This window comes from Monodelphis domestica, chromosome 2, assembly GCF_027887165.1.
Source record: "Monodelphis domestica isolate mMonDom1 chromosome 2, mMonDom1.pri, whole genome shotgun sequence".
Lineage (NCBI taxonomy): Eukaryota > Metazoa > Chordata > Mammalia > Didelphimorphia > Didelphidae > Monodelphis > Monodelphis domestica.
Window position 1 is genome coordinate 503,903,302 of NC_077228.1, and position 22,793 is coordinate 503,926,094.

A 22,793-nucleotide genomic window follows, 5' to 3' on the forward strand; every position below is an offset into this window, starting at 1 on the left:
AAAAGAGTGGTAAGGTTGAAGCAGTTGGGGTTAAATGACTTGCCCAGATCACATCACTAGGAAGTATCTGAGGCCAAATGTGAACCCAGGTCCTCCCAAGCCCAGGCCTAGCTCTCTATTCACTGAGTCACCCAGCTGTCTCTGAAATTCCATTTCTTAAAAGGAGAGGATAAAATAGCCCACACACCAAGTCACATGATTAGCTTCTTAAGCATGCTTCCTAGACATGGTGGTACCAAGGTAATACAAATGCCTAAATTCCGGAAATGGGGATACAATTTAATAGTTACAGCTTTTCTCTCTAATTCCTTTTTCTGGAAAGTCACATAAGGTTGTCATGCAAGAATCATTTACTAAGTACCTCCTATGTGCCAAGCACCATGCTAGGCACTGTATAAATATTAGCTCATTTGAACTTCAAAATAACCTTGTGAATAATAAGCTTGGAAAGGCAGACTGGAGCCAGATTGTGAAGAATTTTAAGAGCCAAACAGTTGTTTTCCTTCCTTCCTTCCTTCCTTCCTTCCTTCCTTCCTTCCTTCCTTCCTTCCTTCCTTCCTTCCTTCCTTCCTTCCTTCCTTCCTTCCTTCCTTCCTTCCTTCCTTCCTTCCTTCCTTCCTTCCTTCTTTCCTTCCTTCCTTCCTTCCTTCCTTCCTTCCTTCCTTCCTTCCTTCCTTCCTTCCTTCCTTCCTTCCTTCCTTCCTTCCTTCCTTCCTTCCTGATTGGTTGGAGAGGATTCTCATGGTAACTTTGAGCTTTTCTGCTTCTACTCTGCCATCTTGGATCTGCCCAGAAGGTATCCCTACCTGTGTGACCTTAAGAAAATCACTACTTCTCCCAGGACTTGGTTTTGTCACCTATAAAATGGCATACAGGAGAATTTGGACCAGATGTCTCCTGAGGTCTCTTTGAATCCCAGATCTCTGATACTGTTATCCCAAGAGCCTGGGGACCATACCTAGAAAGTCTGAGCACTCTAAATAAGCCAACTGATCTGTAATCCTAGAATTAATGGGGGGCAAGTTGGAGTTTCTGAGGAGAAAGCAATGAGGGATAGCATCAGGAAATTGTCTAGGGAGCTGAGAGGTTAAGTGATTCACCCTAGCTAACAGCCAGTATGCATCAGAGGCAAGATTTGAACCCAGATCTTTCTGAACCCTAGGCCAGCTCTCATGGGAAAAAAAGAAGTTGGGGAGAAGAAATGGGGAATGAGGAATGGTTTTTCCTTTTTGAGAAAAAGCAATGACTGCCCCAGAACCTATAACTTTGCCAGACTGAGGCAGTTAGATGGTACAGTGGATACAGTCCTGGACTTGGGAATTCTGCCTCAGACACTTACTAGCTAAGGGGCCCTAGACACTGTCTGCCCCATTTTCCTCATCTGTGAAATGAGGATAATAATAGCACCTGACTCCCAAGGTTGTTGTGAATAGATGAGGTGGTATTTGCAAAATGCTTTGCAAACCTTAACATGCTATATAAATGTTAGTTACTATTGTCCACCCCAACCTCTTTTCCACTGTTCCTTTGGGTTGGTCCTAGGATTGTTACTCCAGTGTGAAAGCATAGGAGAGCTGAATGGAAGACAATGATGAGCTTGGCCTCCTTCCCATTCCCCTTTCCCCGCCCTCCTCCCTCCCCCTTTTTTCTTCTAACAAGTCTTGGACACTCTCTAAAGAAAACTGTCATCCTGGACCTCAGGCCCGGGCTCTCCTCCCAGAGTAATTCTGGGAAACTCTGAAACGTTAAAAAAACAAAGCCCAGAGATTTATGATCTGAAACAATTTCCCAGCCTAGATTCACTGGAGTGGGAAAAAAGCCTGCCAAGTAAACATCTTAGTTGAAAACCTAAAGCCAAGATCCTACAACTGGTGAGCCTGAGCTTGTTTTGTTTTGTTTTGTTTTGTTTTAAATATGTTGATAACTTTCATCATAATTAATTTCCTTTGTCACCCTATGTGGGATGCTCCTGACTGGGTTACACAAGGAAACCTGACCTCCTGCTCACCCCATTATATAGGGGGAAGATATAGGCGCTTGAGCCTCCTTTAGGCATGTTGCCACATCCTATAGGCTCTGGGGCCATCCTTGGCACAATGCCAAGAAAACACATATATATGCACCCCTGGTTCCCATTAGGCATGTTCTCTTTGTTTGCCCCTCCCTATAAAAGAGGGTCTCAAAGTAGGATGGGAAGGGGATGCACTTTGTACCCTGGCCATCTTGGACTACTTGTGTCCATGTGTAAGTTGCCTAGAATATATAATATAATGTAATATAAAATAAAATAATATAACATAACAATATACAATATAACATAATATAAAATAACAACATAATATAATATAACAATATAATACATTATGATATATCATATAATAAGCTCATTTCTCACCATATTGGCTAATTGGCCTCATTCTTCATTATCTTTTTTACTTTGGCTTCTGGGGAACTTGAGTCTCTTCTGTCATCACACAATTGGCATAATTGGCAGGATGGCCAAAAGAAAGGTGTCCTTTAATGGGTAATCCACTGGGGGAAATCCCAGGATGGTCCGAGACTTCAACGTGGCATGGCATTGCCATGCTTCTTGACCTCTGTGGATCCATCTCGTGAGTATGGGAATGCTCCAAGATCACTGGCAGGGTTAGGGTGGCTATTATCCAAGGTGGGGAAACCCAAGTCAAGTAAGAAGGGGAAGAAGATAGCTGCCATTGTGGGATGGCCTCTTCTCACTATCTTGAGAGATATCCAGCAGGCCTTATTGGAAAGCAAGAGCAAAATAAGGCAAATGCAGGAGGAAATAAATGGAAAGGGACATGAGGAAGGCCACATTGTTCATGGCCTCTGCTTTGACAGATCAGGGATGCACAAATGACTTAAGTTGGCTTGCTGTTTTACACTGCTGAAGAGGATTAAGGCTCCCAAGGAACTGCTATATGTTCTAGTCACATCCTCACAGTGGGACTCTGAAGAACCTTCCTCAGATGAGTGAGAGAGAAATGAGGTAGGTAATAGACAGTGAAGAAGAAGAAGTGTGGTAGACTAGATCCTTCTATTAGAGGAAGAGGAAAGTACAAGATCGGTATCCAAACCCCAAAGGTGGACCTGCCAGTGTTAGAGATGTTAACCCCCAGGAGGAGGCTGCTGCAGAATTGATCTAGCAAAGCCTTCTGACAACAAATCCAAAAATGCATGTCCACTTGCTTGAACCTCTGGGACACTGGGGCAGATGGTGTTTCCTTGAATGGAGAAGAGATGGAGAAAATGAGCAATATCTCCACCCACCCTGGTATTAGACAGACACTACATGCATCTCTGGGGTCCAGGGCTCTCACTTCCAGATTGATTGATATTGGCCATTCATTATTCCTGGTCTGATGAGGGCGATATGCTGGGTACTAATGGAGAACCCTAGAGGAAACCACCTCAGTCCTTCAGGAATTTGGTATGAGACAGGCAGTGTATGCTGTTCAGTTTCAAAGTCCAGATCAGGTCCTGTTCATAGCAAGGTGAAAGTCTTGCAGACTGCTCCTAAAGAATGGCATGGCCTTTGATTTCTGTTCTGAGTTCATTAGTGGGACAGAATGTGCACACACAGGAGGGTCATTAGTGGAGCTAATTGAAGCAGAAGGCACCAAAGAATGAGAGTGGGATGTTAAAACAAAATGGAAGAAAAGGAAAATGGGGAAGGGGTCGGTGCAAGTGGATCAGTTTGGTTGCTGCTGGTATTCCACGTGAGATCATAGATTTGAAGCTAAATGCAGACTTATTAAAAAAGTGGAAGACTCTACCCAAGGAATGAAGATTCCAGAAAAACCTGTTTCCCCACAAGCAGAAAGAGGTACTCAGAGAGAAATATGGAAACCTTCCTCTCCCCTGCTGTAGGATGGAGGCCTATAAGTGCGAGGACCAGAGGCCTCATGTTCCTCTTACCATTTACTGGTCTCCAAGGAATGGGCAAAGGGTTATAGGATTATTGGATACCAGAGTAGAGTATACCAACATCTGTGGTAGCCTTGAAAAACAACTGGGACTATGATCTTACACTGAGGGATATGGGGGACAATGGTCTGTGGGAAGCATGCCAATCTCTGAATGCAAATTGGGGACACTGCTCCTTTCAATGAAAAAGTATAGGTGGTCCCGGTAAAGAAATATAGATAGGGGTCAACAGTGGATGTTCCTGGTTCTCCCTCAGGGATAACTCCATAGTCAATCTCTTTGTTGTGGCTCTCTTCCAGAGTGTAGAACAATACTTAAATGTTGCATTCAACATTTAAGGTGCTGTACAGGGTCCCATTTTCCATTGTGTATACCAGAGTCCAGGGAATATTCAGTGAATTTTGTAGATCAATTGACGTCTGGGACATCACACAGAAAAAAGCAATACTTTTGGCAGAGGATCTACATGGATTCTCTATCACCTCTACCAACTCAGCAGTTATATGTGTAAGGGTTAAAATTAAGGCTTTGACTAAAATATATGCTTCAAAGGATTGTTGCTCAAAGTCAAAGTGACCTTTAATAGCTTTTATTTACAAAAGAGGTGGAAAGAGTGAAAGTAGAGAAATACAAAAGGGTAGAGAAGACATTAGCCTATTTGTTGACCTTCAATTGGAATTAAACTCTCTCCAGAAGACAGGAAAGGAAAACCAGCTATCCACTCACCCAAATTCACTCCAAGAGGCAAGTCACGACAATGACTCGAGCTGAAGTTGACTCCTGAGGCCCACTTTCTTCCTTGAACCCACCTTCTTCCTTAAGCTGACTTCCTTCTTGAAGCCCAACTTCTTGAAACTTCCTTCTTAGAGTCAACTTCCCTAGTCCCAGAAATTCAGGACCTTTTATAATGGCTCCCTGTCCCTTCCCCCTTTCACAAGGGCCAATCACAGTTTCCAAATTGTCTAGCACTGCTCAGGGGGCAGGCTCTATGGGATTCATACCTCTCATCCTCTGAAGGTGTCAACTCTTTTTTTTCATATTTTATTTAGTCAATTTAGAATATTTTTCTTTGGTTACAAATCGTGTTCTTTCCCTCCCTTCCCCCAACCCCTCCCATAACTGGGTGTCAACTCTTATCAAAGGCCTCTGAAGGTCAATTTCTCACCAAAAGATTCACAGTTTCCTGATTGATTAAATGTCTAAGGGTGTGAATTCTCTAAGTGGTCTAAGGGTGTGAATTCTCTAAGTGGTTCGAGCTCCTCCACCTAGTTCAAGTTTTTGTTGATTCAATCAGAAGGGGTGTTAACTCAAAATAGTCAAAGGGAAGAAAGGATTCCCTTTCATAAGTGTGAACTCAAAAATAGGCAAAGGGAACAAAGAATTCCCTTTTCACATATGGAACCTCCCTTTGACCTTATTTCCCCATGAATTGGACTGGGTGCTGCACCCTTGGGCTCCCCATGTACCCATTAATGTACATAATTACCTATTGCCCACCAAATGCCGCCTATCTGTGCCAGAGATTAAGTCATAATTTTAGGTGGTGGGACTGGGGTCTTTCTTTATTCTCTGCTCCAGTGGTAGTAATTGTCCCTAAAATGGAACTAACCTCATCTGTGTCTTCTACAGCCCGAGCCCTTAACAATAGTTATTCCAATTTAGAAGTTCTAATTTCTGAGAAATGGCAGATGCATATGGTGGCACTCCAAAACCACATGGTGCTGGACATGCTAACAGCTTCGGTGGGTGGCACCAGTGCTTTTATTGGGAGAGAATATCACACCTTTATCTCTGATTAGTTGACCAACATCACTAAAGTCATTCATAGCACGCTGCCCAGCAGGTCACCTCTCCTGGAACCCAGGACTCTTTCACCATGTGACTTCTTAATCTGCCTGTCTCACTACATGCTGATCTATTAATTATACTTGCCAGTTTTAATAATCATAGGTATTTGTTCTTTGTATTGTATCTGTGGATTGTTATGACAACGTGCTCCTTGAGAACCTCACAGAAGACAAATTAGAAAGTATATAAGGGTGACCTGGTCAGGGGGTGGATCGTGGGGTGCTAAGACTTCAACTGCATAGCCAGGCTACCTGATCTCCCTTTCACCCCATTATCTAAGAGGAAGATATGTGTGCCAGCACCTCCTTTAGGCTGGTTGCCACATCCTGTTGGTTCTGTGAACATCCTTGCTAGTCCTGGAAGTTCCTTACTGGCACAGTGCCAAGGACATATATATGCACACCTGGATCCCATTATGCACTTTATTTGTCCCCCCCCCCCCAGCCCAGAAAAAGGGGCCTCTTAGAATAGACTGGTAGGGGGGTCTACTTTGTCTGTGGGCTATCCCAGATTCCCCGTGTCTATGTGCAAGTTGCCTATAACAAACTTCTCATTACTCGCCATACTGGCTAGTTTGGCCTTATTCTTTGGTATCTCTTTTGCCTTGGTTTAAAGGAGAACTTATTCCTAGACAAGAAATTATGTTCTAAATTGACCAATTAAATAAAACTAAAAAAAAAAAATAAAGGAGAACTTATTCCTGCAAGCCTCTTCTGTCACTGCACCTATTTTAGGTAGTTAAAAATATTCTTCAGGCAAGGGTTTCACCCACTTCCCCAAAAGGTCCATGAAACCAGAAAGATTAATGACCCCAAATCTAGAAAAAAGAAGGCATTTCTCTTTAAGAAATGCTTTTAGAGCCTGCATTCCATTTTATTTGATTTTATAAAACCCTCACCTTCTGTCTTAGAGTCAATACTGTGTATTTGTTGCAAGGCAGAGGAGTGGTAAGGGCTAGACAATGGGGGTTAAGTGACTTGCCCAGGGTCACACAGCTGGGAAGTGTCTGAGGCCAGATTTGAACCTAGGACCTCCCATCTTTGGGCTTGGCTCTCCATCCACTGAGCCACCCAGCTGCCTTTGAATCAGTTTAGGATTAAATTAGGCAATTAGGATTAAATTACTTGCTCAGGGTCACACAGCTGCGAAGTTCCTGATGCCATATTTGAACCTGGGTCTTCTCCACTTCAGGCCTGGCTTCTAACTATTGTGCTACCTAGCTGCCCCTTTGCACTCCATTTTAAACACATATCTTCAAGAACTATAAATCTCTGTCCATTAAGGATGGATCTGGTTTTTAGCTCCTACCCCCAAACAAAGGAGAAAGTCATTCTTTCTCCTCTGGGCCCTGGGTCTGACCTTTTGTGTGTGATCTTCCATGAAAACTTCCTTTGGATATTCATTGGATTGTTCCATTATGTTCTTCTGTGATAGACATATCATGGCCATTGTACCCACTGCTCCCAAACACCTGTAGTTCATTTCCAATGATGGCTCTAGAGTTGGAAGAGAACTTGGGGCACATCTAGCCCAACTCTCATTACAGATGAGGAAACTGAGGTCCAAGAGATGATATGACTTGCTCAAGGTCACACTGGTAGTAAAAGGCAAAGAAAGGATTTGAATCCATTTCTCTGAGGCTAGAGACAATTTCTAGACTGGATATAAGAAGAGTCATTGATCTGAAGCAAGGGTTCTTAACCTGATCTGTGAACTTTTTGGGGGGCAATATTTCAATAACTATTTCACTATAATCAGTTCTTTTGTAATTCTGTTTTATTTTATGCATTTAAAAACATTCTTTTCAGAATAATAAGTCCATAGGTTTCACCTCTCTGCCAGAGGAATCCATGACCCACCAAAAAAAAAAAAAGGTTAAGAACCTTTGATCTAGGAGAAGTCCAAGTGGTTTTTTATTGATGGGGATGGGGGTGGATTCTCTTGCCACCAGAAAAGGATGGCTCCAAGGACCAGAATTCAGCACCTGTGGTTCCTTCCAGTCAATGGTCATTTATAAGTCACAAACCTACAATGCTTTTGATTTCCTGCAGACTGAAGGAAAAGCTTGGTTCTGGTCCATAACTAACGGCTTTACCCAAAAGAATCTTTAATGGATTCTGTGCTCAAATAATGTTTGTTACAACAAAAATATACAGAATGTACACAATACAAAAATATTTAGAAACAAACATTGCAGCTCAGGCTACTTCTCAACGATCAACTTTCTCTAGCCCTTGGAGGAGAAGGGATCATCCACTGGCACTTTTATTTAAGGCAGAAAAGTATCGATGCTCTAGTTACCATGGGAAGCAGCACTGATGATAGCCAAAATAGAAGAAATCCATAGGCCCCAGGAATCAACATTATTCGCCAACTAAATTGGGAGCTGAGAGGAAACTATTGGGTTTGGTGAGTGATGACTTCCATTTGTTTCTAGGCGTTAACAATTCTTATGGAAAGCCAGCTGCAGGTCTTCATCAGCAGAAGGGAGTGCTCTCAACTGATGGTTGGTTGACCAGACCTTGCTGCCATTGTAGAAGAGCCTCATTAAGGAACTTTCCCCAATTAAAATCCCAAATCATTAGTGGCATCATCTAAAACACATTTCTTCTCTGGAGGGTCTTCTCCCCCTCTTCTGAGTACTGTAATTATTCTGTTTAACAGGGGAATGTCACTTCCATTTTTGGATTCGCCATCCTTTGGCGAATCTATACACATTACAAAGCCCATACAAATTAGACAAGAGCCTTGAACCACCAACGCTTGTCTTCTTCCAGTCTACATTGAAGATTTAAGCCAGTTTCTGTATTTCTCTATCCCAAGCCCTTGGTTTCAACATCAGACTACACTGGGAAAGGAAGGAAGAGGGGGAAAAATAAAAATGCGTGTCATTGACTGCTTACTCTAAGGGGGGGTTGAGGAGTGGCTTTTGGGGGTACCTTGGTAACATGAGGAGAAAGGTGGGAATTGGAGAGTGCTGTAAGTTCTTGGCAGTCCCCTCTTCCTGTGGGTAACTGACCCTGAGATGAGAATGGCTGGTGCTCTGGTGACCTTGGGACCCTTTAAAGGCAGGATACAACCACCTACTCTTTCCTCCTCGAAGGCATTTTCAAGCCTGCCCAGTTCATTGAGTTCGCCGTGCTCAGTGGAGATCTGAGAAGGCAGGATGGACAATTTGGCTTCTGCTCAGGATCAAAGGGCATGGACAACTTGCAGGGTTAGTTCAGCATCACAGCAACTTGGTAGGACTGAGGGAATCAATGCCACATGAAGATACCTGCGACTATCTCCAGAGGGCAAAGAGCAATCAATCATGGACACCAGAAAGGTCAGGATGGAACCTCTGAGGAAGGTAACAAGTGTGGTCAACATTTCCTCATTTCTGGGAAAGCAGAGGCTAACAAATATGTAGGTGTATATGTGTGTGTGTTCCACTCTCCAGTCCCTGTCTCCTTTTCTAGAATGATCCCAAGACTAGTTTGGTGCAATGTGGACTGGCCTCAAAGGGCTTCTGAGCACCCCTTCACCATTTATAGCTGACACAACTCTTCAGGAAGGGGGTCATGCAGGCAGATTTCTGCCCTCCCACCCAAAGTGCCAGGGTTGGGGTCTTGCAAGATGGTGACTGACTAGTAGCCAGGAGAATCTCCTGATGCAGAGAAGAATCTTACGGGGTCCAACTGGTGGCTCTGTCTGCTCCTGCCCTCTACTTCAGAAAGCCTAGCCCCCAGGTGGAGGGGAGGATGGAACCCAGGAGAGACACAGAACAGTAATGAGATCTCAGGAGCCCCTCTTTTCTTCTCCAATCATACTCCTTTGCAATAACCATGGCTGCCACTGAGCTACCCTTCCCAACTCTCCTTCCCCATGACTTTAACCCTAGTTCCTATCAGGTAGGGCAAAGACAAAGTACCCCTGGGGAATGAGGTAGGGTTGTGTGTTCATACACCCAGCTAAGGTTAGTCAGCCCAGACAAAAGATCTGGAAGTCCAGTCTGTTTGCTGCAAAAAGGCAAGCTGGTAGTACTTGGCTGGTTCCTTGGCACAGCCCAGAGGTCCTTTGGTGTGGATTTTTGAGATGATTATAGTTGCTCTGGTTGTTGGGCCTCAAGAGTGGAAAGGCTGATGGAGAACTACTCCACTTTGGTCCTGGGCAGAAGCTATCTGGGAAGGGGATGGGAACACCTCCAGGAAGCAACTGGGAATTTCCCTCCTGTTCTAGTGGTATAGATTACAGATTTTTTTTCCTCCAGGGGAAAGTGGTAGCAACAATTGGTTTGAGTTCCTGGATGTCCACCTTAAACCCACTGTCATGGGGATAAACCTAGCTGCCTTTCTAGGGAGCTCAGCTCCAGTTGCCATAGAAGGGTAACTGATACTCTGTCAGCCTCCAAGGATTCTTTTGGGCGCATGACTAATCAAAAGCTTCTCCCTAGACTCAGTTGAGTGCCACCCTGAAAAAGCAAATGGGGTTGTCCCCTCAGGGCTGGGCTATTCACAAACCATCAGGCCAACTCCAGAAAATGGTTGGGAGTTTTCAAGAAGAGTTGAAATGAAACGGTACAAAATGTCTATGCCTCTGATTTAAGGCTTACCTCTGCCCAGGTAGATGGAGATTGATTCTCTTTCCTCTCTGGGTCTTGGTTTCCTCCTCTGTCATGTGACTGGGTTGGATTAAATAATCTCCTTCTAGGTCAAATACCAGATGATTCTACTAGGAGATGCTAATATGGCTCACTGTGGTATTCAAGAGATATCCAGAACTCCTTTCCAGCTAACAAGTACCCCTCCTGCTGCAATCTCTTATCTCCCAACTCTTCCTCTATAGGAGTCTTTGTTTCCTAAGATTACTGAACACTTCAAGGATCCCACCCCTGTGCCTGTGAGAAGATGCTGTGGCCCACCTGAAAACAAGCCTCTCTCCAAAATACCTGGACCCATTCTTGAAGCCCTCCTGGTTTGGAAGGACAGAGCTTGTGTTTCCTAGGGGCAGTTCCATGGCATGATGGGATACAGGAAGAAGGCTTTGCCTTGTTGACCTACATCGCCATGGAGATGAGATTTTCCAGCAGAGACCATCCATAATCTGTCAAAATGGGGACTTCTCGGAGAGGCTCTGCTGAATGTCTCATCTCTGTGGTGATGTGGATTTCACCAAAATGGACCCCAAAGCCTCCTTTTTTCTTTCTTTCTTTCTTTTTTTTCTAGTCCTCCATTCCCTGGCAGAGTTCCCACCCAAAGGCACCCACGCTACAACTCTTCTTTGTTGTTGAATTAGTACACCTCCAGAGATCATGAAAAAGTGGAACCTCGAAATCTGGATTCTCTTAAAGGCAAGTGTAAGGGAAACTGCTCTCTTCCCCCATTCTCCTATTCATAGGAAACTCTGACATTTCAGAATTGGAAGGGACCTCAAGGAGACCTGAATCTGAAAAGGAATACCCACTATAAATACTTAGCAGGAACTCATCACCTCCAAGGCAGCTGTTCCACTTTTGGACAATTCTAATGGTTAGGAAGTTTTTCCTGGCCTCAATCCTAAATTTTCTGCTTTTGTACCTTCCCTCACAGCTCCTAGCTCTGCCTTCAGGAGTCAGGTAGAATGCATGAGACCTCTTCTAGGTGACAGCCTTCAAATACTTGGGGGGAGCTGTGATGTCCCTCTCATGTTTTACCCTCTCCAGGCTAACAATCCCCACTTCCTCCAATCGATTCTCAAATGGCAGAGATTCGAGGCTCTTCGCCATTCTGGATGCTCTTCATCTTGGGTCTCCTTCTTCCCCTTCCTTCTTTCCATAGCTCAAGGGACTCCTGGTGAAGGCTGTGGCATCATTGTTTTTGTTCCTGCTCACTCATCTGGTAGGATCACTGGAGGGAAGGGGATGAATGCAGTGGGAAGGTCCTTACAGGGACACTGAAACTTCTAGTAAGAGGATGAGCCCAAGAGTCATCACCTACCCTTTGCTCCCAACAGGCAACATCTCACACAAATTCTTGTGTTCATGGATGGAGCTGGGGGTGGGGGTGAATGGTGGTCGTGGAGGTGGGTAGAGTAAGAAGAAAACTCCAGGAACAAGGTTGAGGGAAGAAGGGAGCCAGGACATCAGGGCAACATGTTAAATAGAGGGAAACCAAGCAGTAAAACCATGGGACTGAGAGTGATATGACCAGGGAGGGGGTGGGAGTAGGAGATTATGTGTGAGGAGGGTTGGTACCAAGCAACATCCAGGGTACCCTGCATTTATTTCCTAGTCTGGGTCTCTCTCCAAATAGGAACAGGCTCCCTAGCAATGGGGCAATCAGGGAGTAGAAAGAGGGCTAGGTTGAGAGGTACTGGTCTCCATCCCCTTCTCCTGAAATGAGACATTTGAGGAACCCCTCACCCCAATATAGGGGCATCCCTCTCCCACCTTGATTGGAGAATCTCATCTTTGTCATTTATACCCACAGGTTTACAGAGCATAGAATTAGCACTAGAAGGGATCTTGTGGCCCAGCCTCCTCATTTAACAGGAAAGAAAACTGGGGCCCAAGGAGAGCAAGTGACTTGCTCAGGATCACATAGTATATGTATGCATGGCAGGATTAGAATCCAGGTCTTCCTGACTGCAAGTCCTATATTCTATTTACACAGGAAGGCTGGAAGCCCTTCCCCACTGGCTGTTCAATTCTGTTCCAGCTGCTTTAGAGAGGAAGTGTCCTCCCACTGTCCTCTCTGGGCTTTAACAGTAGTAGGTCCTGAGCCATCTGTATCATTTCAAGAACTAGGTCTTTGCTCAACTCTTAGGAGCACACTTTGGTGAAGAGAAGGCCACCACTCAATTTGAGGCTAGGGAAGGGGCAGAAGGTTAATTTGAATTAACCTGAAACAAGCCCAAGCCAACCAGTAGCAACCAGGACCCTCCCCCCCTCCCCAACCCTGGGATGCTCTGGAAAGAACTAACATTGCCTTCTTCATCTTTATAATGGTCTTTCAAAGTCTGTCTTCGGCCAACATGCTCCTCCATAGCCCAGCCAGTTCCACATATAAAAATAGAGCCACCAAGCATCTCCTTTCTCTTTCCCTCTAAATCCAAGCTGGCAATGAAAAATGAATGAAAATAAAAATTCCAAAGAGTCTGATCTCCATCTTTGTCTCCATCTGAGGGACTTCTTCAAGGAGGTGGGGGCAGCCGAAGTTCCAACAAGCTGTAGGCAAAGACGTTCCAGAAGACTGCAAACAACACAAAGACGGCATACATGGCCACGAAGATCCACCACAGGGATTGGTCCTGGAGCCTCTGCTCATAGTTCCTTAGGACCACCACACCCAAGGTGATGCCCACTGCCACACCTCCCAGGTGGGCCACAAAGCTAGGGTGTGGGCATGGGGGGTATGCCGATGGGTGGAAGCGCAGCCAGACAGCCCTGCCAAACTCCATGCTCACTGCAAGGGAGGGGAGAAACAGAGAAAGGGCCAGGTCACAGGGCAAGATCATGGAGGCAAAAAGCTGGAAGGGACCTTAAAGGTCATTGAGTCCACCCACCCTCATTGTGTACAGATCAAAAAGCTAAGATCTAGAAAAGAGAAGTGACTCACCTAAGATTCCACATAGCAAATGGCAGAGTTGAGGTTCACAGAATTATAGATTTAGAGTTCAAAAGGATTTTAGAAGTCATCAAGTCCAATCCCCTTATTTTACAGATTGGAAAACTGAAGGAAATGATGACTAAAGCCACATAGTTGGTAGGTGGTAGAACCAGTAATCATGGAATCAAAGAATTAGAGTTGGAAGGGATTTGGGGGGGGGTTCTATTTGGCAAATAAAGAAATCAAGACAAGTGACTTGCCCAGAGTCACACCACCAGTTTTAGGTGGGATCCTTTGTTTCCAAATCCAGCCTAGTTTCCACAGGTCAGGAGAAATGGACCCTATTCTTCAGACCTCTGAGTTTATGCTCTAGGCCATATGATAAATCTCTTTACCTCTCTGGTTCTCAGTCTTCTCCTCTTTAAAATGGATATTTACCTTTTAATTCATAACCTATATTTCTGACACTTTTGGCAAAAGAGGGGCACAATAATGGGAATGATGGTTTATTTAATTGATGTCTCCCCTCCATTCATTTATCTCCACTCCCCCCAGAACTGCTTAGAGATCCAGATCAGTAGGACAGTCCAGTTCAGAGGGGTCAAACCCAGCAGCAATACAGGAATACGCCCTCCCTAGTGCAGCCCAAGACAGATTAAAATGTTATTTGGAAATATTTAGCAAAATAATAAAAATAATCCATAAATAAAAATAAACAAACAAATAAATAAATAAAACGCAGATAATATTAAAATGTAAAATGAAGCCAATATACAGCCCACAGGGATCCTTCTGTATGGATCAATAGTCCCTATTTCTAATGAGTTTGACTCCACTCACTGCTCTAGTGAATTTCTCCTTTTGTAGCTTCCCAGGCCCCTTGTCCTGCAACTCCTGATGCCACCTCTAGATGGCGAAACAACTATAATCAATTTCAGTCATGCTCTGTGCCTGGAAGCTGCCCTTTCCACAAAGAGATCTGAAGGGACAATGTTTTACCTCCAAACATCCCTGGCTTTTCTATGAGTCTTATGAATGGGCAATTAAAAAAAAAGAAAAGAAAAAAATCAGGGCCTACACAAAAAGCTTCTTTCCCTCCTCTCCAGGGAAAAAGAGAAAAGATATCAGTGCACATAAACCTGTTTTGGTATTTTTTTTTTCCCATCTGATGCCCCTGGCTGGGGAAATAGGTTTCTTCCCTGGTTATAGATGGTGAAATAAGTCCCCAGCTCTCTAGCTTTCCCCAAGATGGTGTGGGATCTCAGCTTTGAGCTAAGATTCTAATTCTTCCCAACTCTCTCTCTCTCTCTCTCTCTCTCTCTCTCTCTCTCTCTCTCTCTCTCTCTCTCTCTCTCTCTCTCTCTCTCTCTCTCTCTGTCTCTCTCTCTCTCTCTGTCTCTCTCTGTCTCTCTCTGTCTCTGTCTCTGTCTCTGTCTCTCTCTCTCTCTCTCTCTCTCTCTCTCTCTCTCTCTCTCTCTCTTCTCTCTCTCTCCCGCTCTCTCTCGCTCTCTCTCCTCCTCCTCCCTCTACCTCTGTGTATATACACACACACACATATAAATACCATTCTCTCTTCCCTTCTCCCTTTCTCTCTTTGTCTCCCTCCCCCCTTTCTCTCTATATATATCATTCTTTCTCTCTCCCCATCTATATGCCATTTTCTCTCTCTTCTCCCTTTATATATACCATTATCTCTTTATCCTCCTCTTCCAGTCTCTCTCCCCCTCTCTATATGTATCTATCTCAATATCAGTCATTCTTTTTCTCTCTCCCCCTCTCCCTTTCTCTCTCCCTCTCTATATATCCCATTTTCTCTCTCTTCCCCCTCTACCTTTCTCTCTTTGTCTCCCTCCTTCTCTTTCTCTCTCTCTATATATCTCAATCATTCTTTCTCTCTAGCCCCCCTCTCTATATGCCATTTTCTCTCTTTATCCCCCTCTCCCTTTGTCTTTCTCTGTCTCTCTCCTTCTATAGATATAATATATATACACATATATATCTTATTTTCTCTCTCTCCTCCCTCTCCCCTCATTTCTCTCTCTCTATCCCCATCCCCTCTCCCCATTCTAAGACAAAAGAGTGGCAAGGTCTAGGCAATGGGGGTTAAGTGACTTACCCAGGGACACACAGCTAGGAAGCGTTTGAGGCAAACCCAAGAATCCCTTGTTCCAGGCTTGGCACTATGTCTACTGTGTTACCCAGCTGCTTCCTAGCCATCTCTTATTAAAAGCTCCATGGGTAATCTTTAAATTGGAAACCTTTGAATTCTTTCTCCTTCAACTTTTTTTCATTAAACAAATAGGGAAACTGAGGCTAAAAGAAGGTCCAAAACATTGCCCAATGTTTTATAGTTCACAAGGTCACAGGTTTAGGGCTTAGGGCTCTGGGAAGGTTAGCTGGGTAAGTCAGTGTATCAGAGGCAGCATCTGAATCCATTTTTTTTTAAACCCTTACCTTCTGTCTTAGAATCAATACTGTGTATTGGTTCCAAGGCAGAAAAGTGGTAAGGGCTAGGCAATGGGAGTTAAGTGACTTGCCCAGGATCACACAGCTAGGAAGTATATGAGGCTAGATTTGAACCCAGAACCTTCTATTTCTAGGCCAGGCTCTCAATACACTGAGCCATCTGGCTTCCCCCTTGCCCCCTCCACTGCTTCCCATATAGGAGACAGTGAGGCATACCAGAAAGGTCATTTGACTTGGAATCAGAAGAGACCACAGTTTGAACCCCACCTCTGAGGATTACTGTGTGATCCTGGGCAAGTCATTTCCTATCATAATTTCTTCATCTGTAAAATAGGGGTTAAAAATTGAAGTCCTTTTATGAGAAAGAATGCTATCCACATCTGGAGAAAGAACTGTGGGAGTAGAAAGCCAGAAGAAAACACATGATTTATCCCTTGTTCATATGGATATAGGATTTGGAGTTTTGGTTTGAAATGATTCCTCTATTACCAAAATGAATAAAATGGAAATAGGATTTGAGCGATAAAACATGTATAACACGGTGGAATTGTCTGTAGGCTCTGGGAAGGAGAAGGGGAAAGGGGAAAGAGAGAACATGAATCATGTAACCATGGAAAAAATACAATAGATAAAAAATGAAAATAATAATGACAATTGAAGTTCATTATCTGTCTCTTAGGGTTGCTGTGAGGCTCAAATGAGATATTAGGTGAAAAGCATTTTGCAAACTTTCAGGGACTGGGCAAATGGACACTTACTACAGATCAAGGCCACGGCCATTCTCAGCAGCTTGAACTGACACTCCATTCCTGACCAGTTCTGAAGAAAAAGGAAAGAAACAGAAATCAGTTCCATATTAAGGGTCTCACATTAAGAACTAAACTGCTTTTTGAAGTAGAAAAAAGAAATGTAAATTGAGGGGGTGTTCATCATTTGGGGAACAACCAAGCAAATTATGGCCTGGAAATACAATGGAATACTCTTGTGCTATAAGAAATGAAGAAGGGGATGGGTTCAGATAAACTGGGGAAGAACTGTATGAACTGATGCAGAGGGAAATAAGCAGAACCAGGAGATCAACATATATCATTAAAATATTAATAAAAATCAATAATTTTGGAGCATTTAAAGAACTCTGATTAACTCAGTGATCAACCATAATTCCAGAAGACCAATGATGAAACATGCTGTCCCCTTCTCACAGAAAGGCAATGGACTTAAGATGCAGGAAGAGATGCTCCTTTTTGGATGGGATCATTGATTGATTTTGTTTTTTATTAATTACGTGTATTTGTTATAAGGGTTTTAAAAAACCTTTTCAATAAGAACAGTGGGAATAAGAGAGAGATAATATGAATTTTTGTTCAAAGAAAACAAAAAGAATTAAGCTAAATTGGTTGATCTGATTATATATTTAAAAAGAAAAGCAAGCTGTCATATAACAAACACCTGTAGTTTCACTTACAATCTTCTCCTTCAGTTTTGTTATGCATAGGCAAATGCCCATGTGATTTGTGTTTGTTGAGAATAAAAATAAAATGTTTTAAAAGAACTGAGCTATAAAAATCAGACCCTGCAAAGCAGATAAATGCTTTCTACACAAAAGGGTGGAACATGCTGTTATTTACTTTATAAGCTAATTCTCCATTAGCTTGTAAGCCCCTGTAGAGTAGGGATTATTTCCTTCTTCGTCTTTGTATCCCCAACACCTAGTACAGTGAATGATGCTTAATAAATTCTTGTTATCAATTTTACCCAAGGATTCATGGCAGAGTTCTTTAAATAGTAACTGCTACCTCACCCCAACACCCTTCTTCTCCAAGTACATTTAAGAATTCACTTTACAGAAACTAAAATTGCATGGGAGTTTTTCAGTGGCACATCACTGGCATAAAGCAAAGGGGAACTGTGTTTGCTTCCTGGCCCAAATGCAGTTGAGTGATAACTTTCAAGTTCCCTTTTGGAAGAGAATGAGTTAAATCCGGAGGCATCTCCCACCAGGAGCCCAGTTCAGTGACAGGGGTATCTATGCCAGGGAACACACACTGAATTTTTCTGGATAAAAGGTTTGCTCTCTAGTGAACAGCCTATGGAGGGCAAATTTATAAAAATCAGAAAACTTTAGGTGTCTCCCTGTACCTCCCCTTTCTCATGATTCTTCCCTGAATAGCAAACCGTTCTTTAAAAACGAGAGATGTAAGGCATAAATTATCTTTAGAACATAAAATCTAATCCCCAAATGGGGATGCATTAACTTCCAAAAAGCAGATGGCTGGGAAGCGTTACTGGTTGCTTTGTGTCCCAAAAGGAAAACCTCATGTGAGTGATCAGCAACAACAACAACAAAAAAAGGAATCCGATTTTCCCCACTGGCTTTGATCGACACAATTCTATCTCTGTTGATTTTCTAAGGGTGCATTTATGTGTCGATTAGTCTTTCCCTCATGGTAAGATGAAATGTGGCTCCCTGTTACTTTGTATAATCACAGCATCCCAGGGTTAGAAGAGAACTCAGAGACCATCTAGCTCTCTACAATGTGGTCATACAACCTTTGCTTGACGACCTCTGATGAGGGGGAACTCACTACCTGCCAAGGCAACCTATTCTCCTTTTGGGTTGCTCTACAGGTTAGGAAGTTGCCCCCAACATCAAGCCTAGAATTGCTTCTCTACAATTTCCACTCAGTGCTTCCGGTACTATCCAAGCTGAACAAGGCTAATATTTCTGTATGCCTTTGTTGTTGCTGTTCCAGTCATGTCGTAAGTGTCTGAGGCCAGATTTGAACTCATGGAGATGAATTTTCCTGTCTCCAGCTCTGGCATTCTATCCACTGTGCCAGCTAGCTGCCCACTTCTGTATGACAGCCCTTCAAGTGTTCAAAGCCAACTTCTGAAGGCCACTCAATCCAAATACTTAGGATAAGCACAGGCCATGGAAGACTACAGGAAATGGCCGGTACATCAAAGAAATCTCTCATGCTGTTTAGCCTCGTGAATAAGATGGAGAAAAGCTATCTTGATGCCAGTTCAGCTAGATGGGTTCAGGACCAGTTGAATAACAAGATCTAAAGAGAAGTTAGCCATTAATGGATTATCAGCCTGGAGGAAGATCTCTAATGCAATGTCCCAGGGATCAATCCATGGGCTTATGTGAATTTGATATCTTTAATCAATTAATTAAATAAAGCATAGATGATGTGCTTATAAGATTTGTATGTGACACAAAGCTGGGAGGGATGGCTAGCTAATACGGTGGTTGAAAGACTCATCCAATATCCAAAAATATCTCAACAAGTGAAAATGATGGACTGACTCTACTTTGGTGAAGTTCTGTGAGAAGACTATAACCTCCTCTACTTGAGTTAAAGTGCAGGATAGGAAATACATGACTAGAGGACAAACAGTTCATGTGAAAAAGATCTGGGAGTCCTAGTGGACTCAATGTGAGTCAACAGTGCAACATGATAGTCAACAAACTAATATTCTCCTTGGCTGCATGAAGAGAAGCATGGCATTCAGAAGAAGGGAGATAGATAATAGTACCTCAAGATGCAGCCTTAGTCAAACCAAAATGGGAGAGAACATTGTGGGTACCACATTTTAGAAAAGTCAATTAAGAAACAGTTCACTTATAAGAGTACAGAAGGCAGCTAGGTCATGTAGTAGATAGAGCAGCACCAGGTCTAGAGTCAGGAATACTCATCTTCCTGAGTTCAAATTTGACTTCAGACACACTAGCTATGTGACCCTGGGCAAGTCTCTTAACCCTGTTTGTCTCAATTTCCTCATCTGTCAAATGAGCTGGAGAAGGAAATGGCAACCCAATCCAGTAGCTTTGTCAAGAAAACCCCGACTGGGGTCATGAAGAGTAGGGCATGACTGAAATGACTAAATAACAACAGAAAAGGACAACCACGATGGGGAGGGTACTAGAAACCATGCCACATGAGGATTGTTGGGTTGATGGACAATGAGAAGAATTCAGGGAGGCATGATACTTGTTTTCCAACATATGGTAGGTTGCCCTTTGGAAGAGAGATTGCTCTTGTCCCGATTTGTACCAGGACACAGATCTAGGAGCAAATAGGACAGGTGCCAAGAGACAAAATTCAACTAGATACAAGGGAGCCTCCTAAGAATTTGAGTTGTCCCAAAGTAGAATGGGCTGCCTCTGGTATTAATGAATTCCTCTTCTCTGGAGCTCTTCACGTGGAGAGATGTTAGAGTGTGTTAGAGATGCCATAGAAAGGATACCAACTTTAGATGGAATAGTAAATAGAGTGCTGTACTAGGAGTCAGAAAGACCTTGTTCAAGTCTTGCCTCACGACACTTATTATCTGTGCTGTTTCACTCTGGGCAAGCCACTTCTCCTTTATCAATCTGTTTCCTGTAAAGAAGGGATAACAATAGCACCTATCTTCCAGAACTGTTGGGACGTTCAAACATGATGATATATAGAAAGCAGTTTGTGAACCTTAAAGTGTCATAGAAATCCTAGTTATTATTATTTTTTGGTTGCAAAGATTTATATAGATGTATAAGGTCCATCATTACCTATGAGTATCTATTTAATTTCAAAGACAAGAACGAGACATATTAACTCAATTAATGGGGGGGAAAGTTAGCTATAACAAAGTGCTAATTGTGCAGTACAGTTAAGATATAACATATGTGTATAATATGTAATAAGGTGCTACTTATATGAAATAGATGATAAGGGAAATGGAGTCAGAAAAAGAAAATTTTAGAAATCATTTTATGTATTTAACAATGATATAATTAACAATTTCCAACATCTTCCAAAAGCCAGGTGGTGTCTACTCAGTTCAAAAATCACAAAATATTTGGATATTGGATATCACAAAGACAAAACCAACAGATGACAAAGAACTTTCACTTCTCACTCAGATGTTTTGGCACTGGGTCATGATAACCAATCTTAGCATGAGTTACTTTATGTTAAGACTTTAGGGCAGTGATGGTAAACCTGTGGTGTGCATGCCAAAAAGGGCACACAGAGTCCTCTCTGTGGGCACACCTACAGTCACTTGCCAGAGTTCATTACTAGAAATCCAGAGGATCTTGGGGCAGAGCTGTTACCCACTTCCTCTCCATGACTGAGGATATTCCTCAATTCCCCTGCCTCTCTGTCCAGCAGCCCAATGGGAGCATTTCCTCCCTCCTCTGTCTGGGGTAAGGCACTGGAGGTGGGGGTAGTGATTCATATGCTACGTGAGAGAGTGGTGCAGATGGCAGCCTGCTGAGTCTATGGTGAAGGTGATTCCCGTGGTGGGGTTGGAGAGGAGCTAGGTTTGAGGGGAATATAGCTCACAGGGTGGCACATAACTGGAGGGGAGCAGAGCTGCAGGGGAGTGGAGCCACTCTCCTCCGCCTCTCCACAGGCACCTCTCATCCCTGCCCCCCTGCCCAGCAGCCCAATGGGAGTGTTTCCTCCCTCCCCTGTCTGGGGAAGTGGTGGGGCAGGAGTGGGGAATCAGGGGGCAAGGTGGAGGGAGTGGACGGCACTTAGTCTGGTGGTGGGGTGGAGGCAGGGCCTGGTACTCTCTCTCTAAAAGGTTTGCCATCACTGTTTTAGGGGGAAAAAAAGTCAACATGGTTGAGGCAATAGTGGATAGCCTTAATCCATAGGACTAAGGACCATGGGAAATTGTAAAGACTATTGGGTGAAGCTTTGTGTTTGAATCCTCTGAAGACTTTGAAATGGAAAAAAAAAATATATATATATATATATATATATAAATGCTATTGGCTAACAATTATTGTTATTATTTGAAACTCTTTCCTTTTGTCTTAGAATCAATACTAAGTATCAGTTCCAAGGTAGAAGAGTAATAAGAGCTAGGTAATTGGGGTTAGGTGACTTGCCTAGGATCACACAGGGAGGCAGTATAATGAGACTGGATTTGAACCCAGGACCTCTCCTCCCAAGGCGTGGCTCTCTATCCAATGGGCCATCTGACTATCCTGCTATTATTATGAAGGTTTAAGTTAATCTCTTGAATATTCATAGTTCCCTTCCAGCTCTTGGATTCTGCAAGTCTATTAAGTGTCTACCATGTGCAAAACACTGTGCCAGGTACTATGGCTATAAAGATGAGAACCAACATGGTCTCCAGTCTCAAGGAACTTTCAATCTAATAGAGAGGCTATAACATGTGCCTAAATAAGCATGATGTGGGCTAAAATGAGACAAAGTGAAGGAGAGATTCAGGGAAAATGGTAAAAGAATATTGGAGGAGAGAGAATACTTCAATTGTGGGAATCATGGAGGGCTTTAAGGAAGAAGTGGCACCTGTGCTGGACTTGAAGAGAAGGATTTTAAAGGGCAAGGATAAAGAAGGTTGGAGTTTGAGGCACGGGGGGAGGGCAGGGGGGAAGGCTGACTCTGAGAACATCAGAGGGCAACACCAAGAGCACAGAAGCAGGTAAAGGAGTAACTAAGATCCCAGTTGAATGTGTGAATGGAGAGCAGAGTGAAAACTAGACCCAGGAAAGTGGACTGAGGCCAGAATCCTTCTGAGAGATGAAAGATCTGCCAGTCAAGTCAGATATTCTGCTCTAGAAGACTCTCATTTCTGCTCTACTTTGCCTTTTCCCAACTGACTTCCAACAATTTTCACTGTCAGGGTTTGTTTCATTTTTTAAACTTTCACCTTCCATCTTAGAATCAATATGATGTATTGGTTCTAAGGCGGTAAGGACTAGGAAATGGAGGTTAAATGACTTGACCAGGGTCACACAGCTAGGAAGAGAGAAGGTAAAGTTTTTGTTCTTTTTTTTTTTAGAGTAAATGATCTTTTTAACTGGGAGAGAGATGAATTTTCCACTCAAACCAAGAGAGGTTCTGATCTCTCAAAGAAATCTATTTTGTAGTCCTTGGGGAGGCAAGCTGGAAATCAGGGATGTGTTTACCAGCCGGCTTCCCCTCTGCCTGCTGCTTCTCT

The 22,793-nt window shown here is 43.3% G+C and overlaps 1 protein-coding gene across 5 annotated transcripts in view; it reads right to left on the bottom strand.

The window, feature by feature from the left end:
• Window positions 1–7,551: 7,551 nt before the first annotated feature.
• Window positions 7,552–22,793, bottom strand: part of RHBDL3 (rhomboid like 3) — a 74,913-nt gene continuing 59,671 nt past the window's right edge. For all 5 annotated transcript variants that reach the window (XM_007485556.3, XM_007485558.3, XM_007485560.3 and 2 more), the window contains 2 exons: window positions 16,586–16,646; window positions 7,552–13,217 (listed from right to left, as the gene is read on the bottom strand). In XM_007485556.3, the coding sequence (XP_007485618.1) occupies window positions 12,946–13,217; window positions 16,586–16,646 (333 nt within the window). In that variant the 3' untranslated portion in view covers window positions 7,552–12,945. The remainder of the gene's footprint in view (window positions 13,218–16,585; window positions 16,647–22,793) is intronic.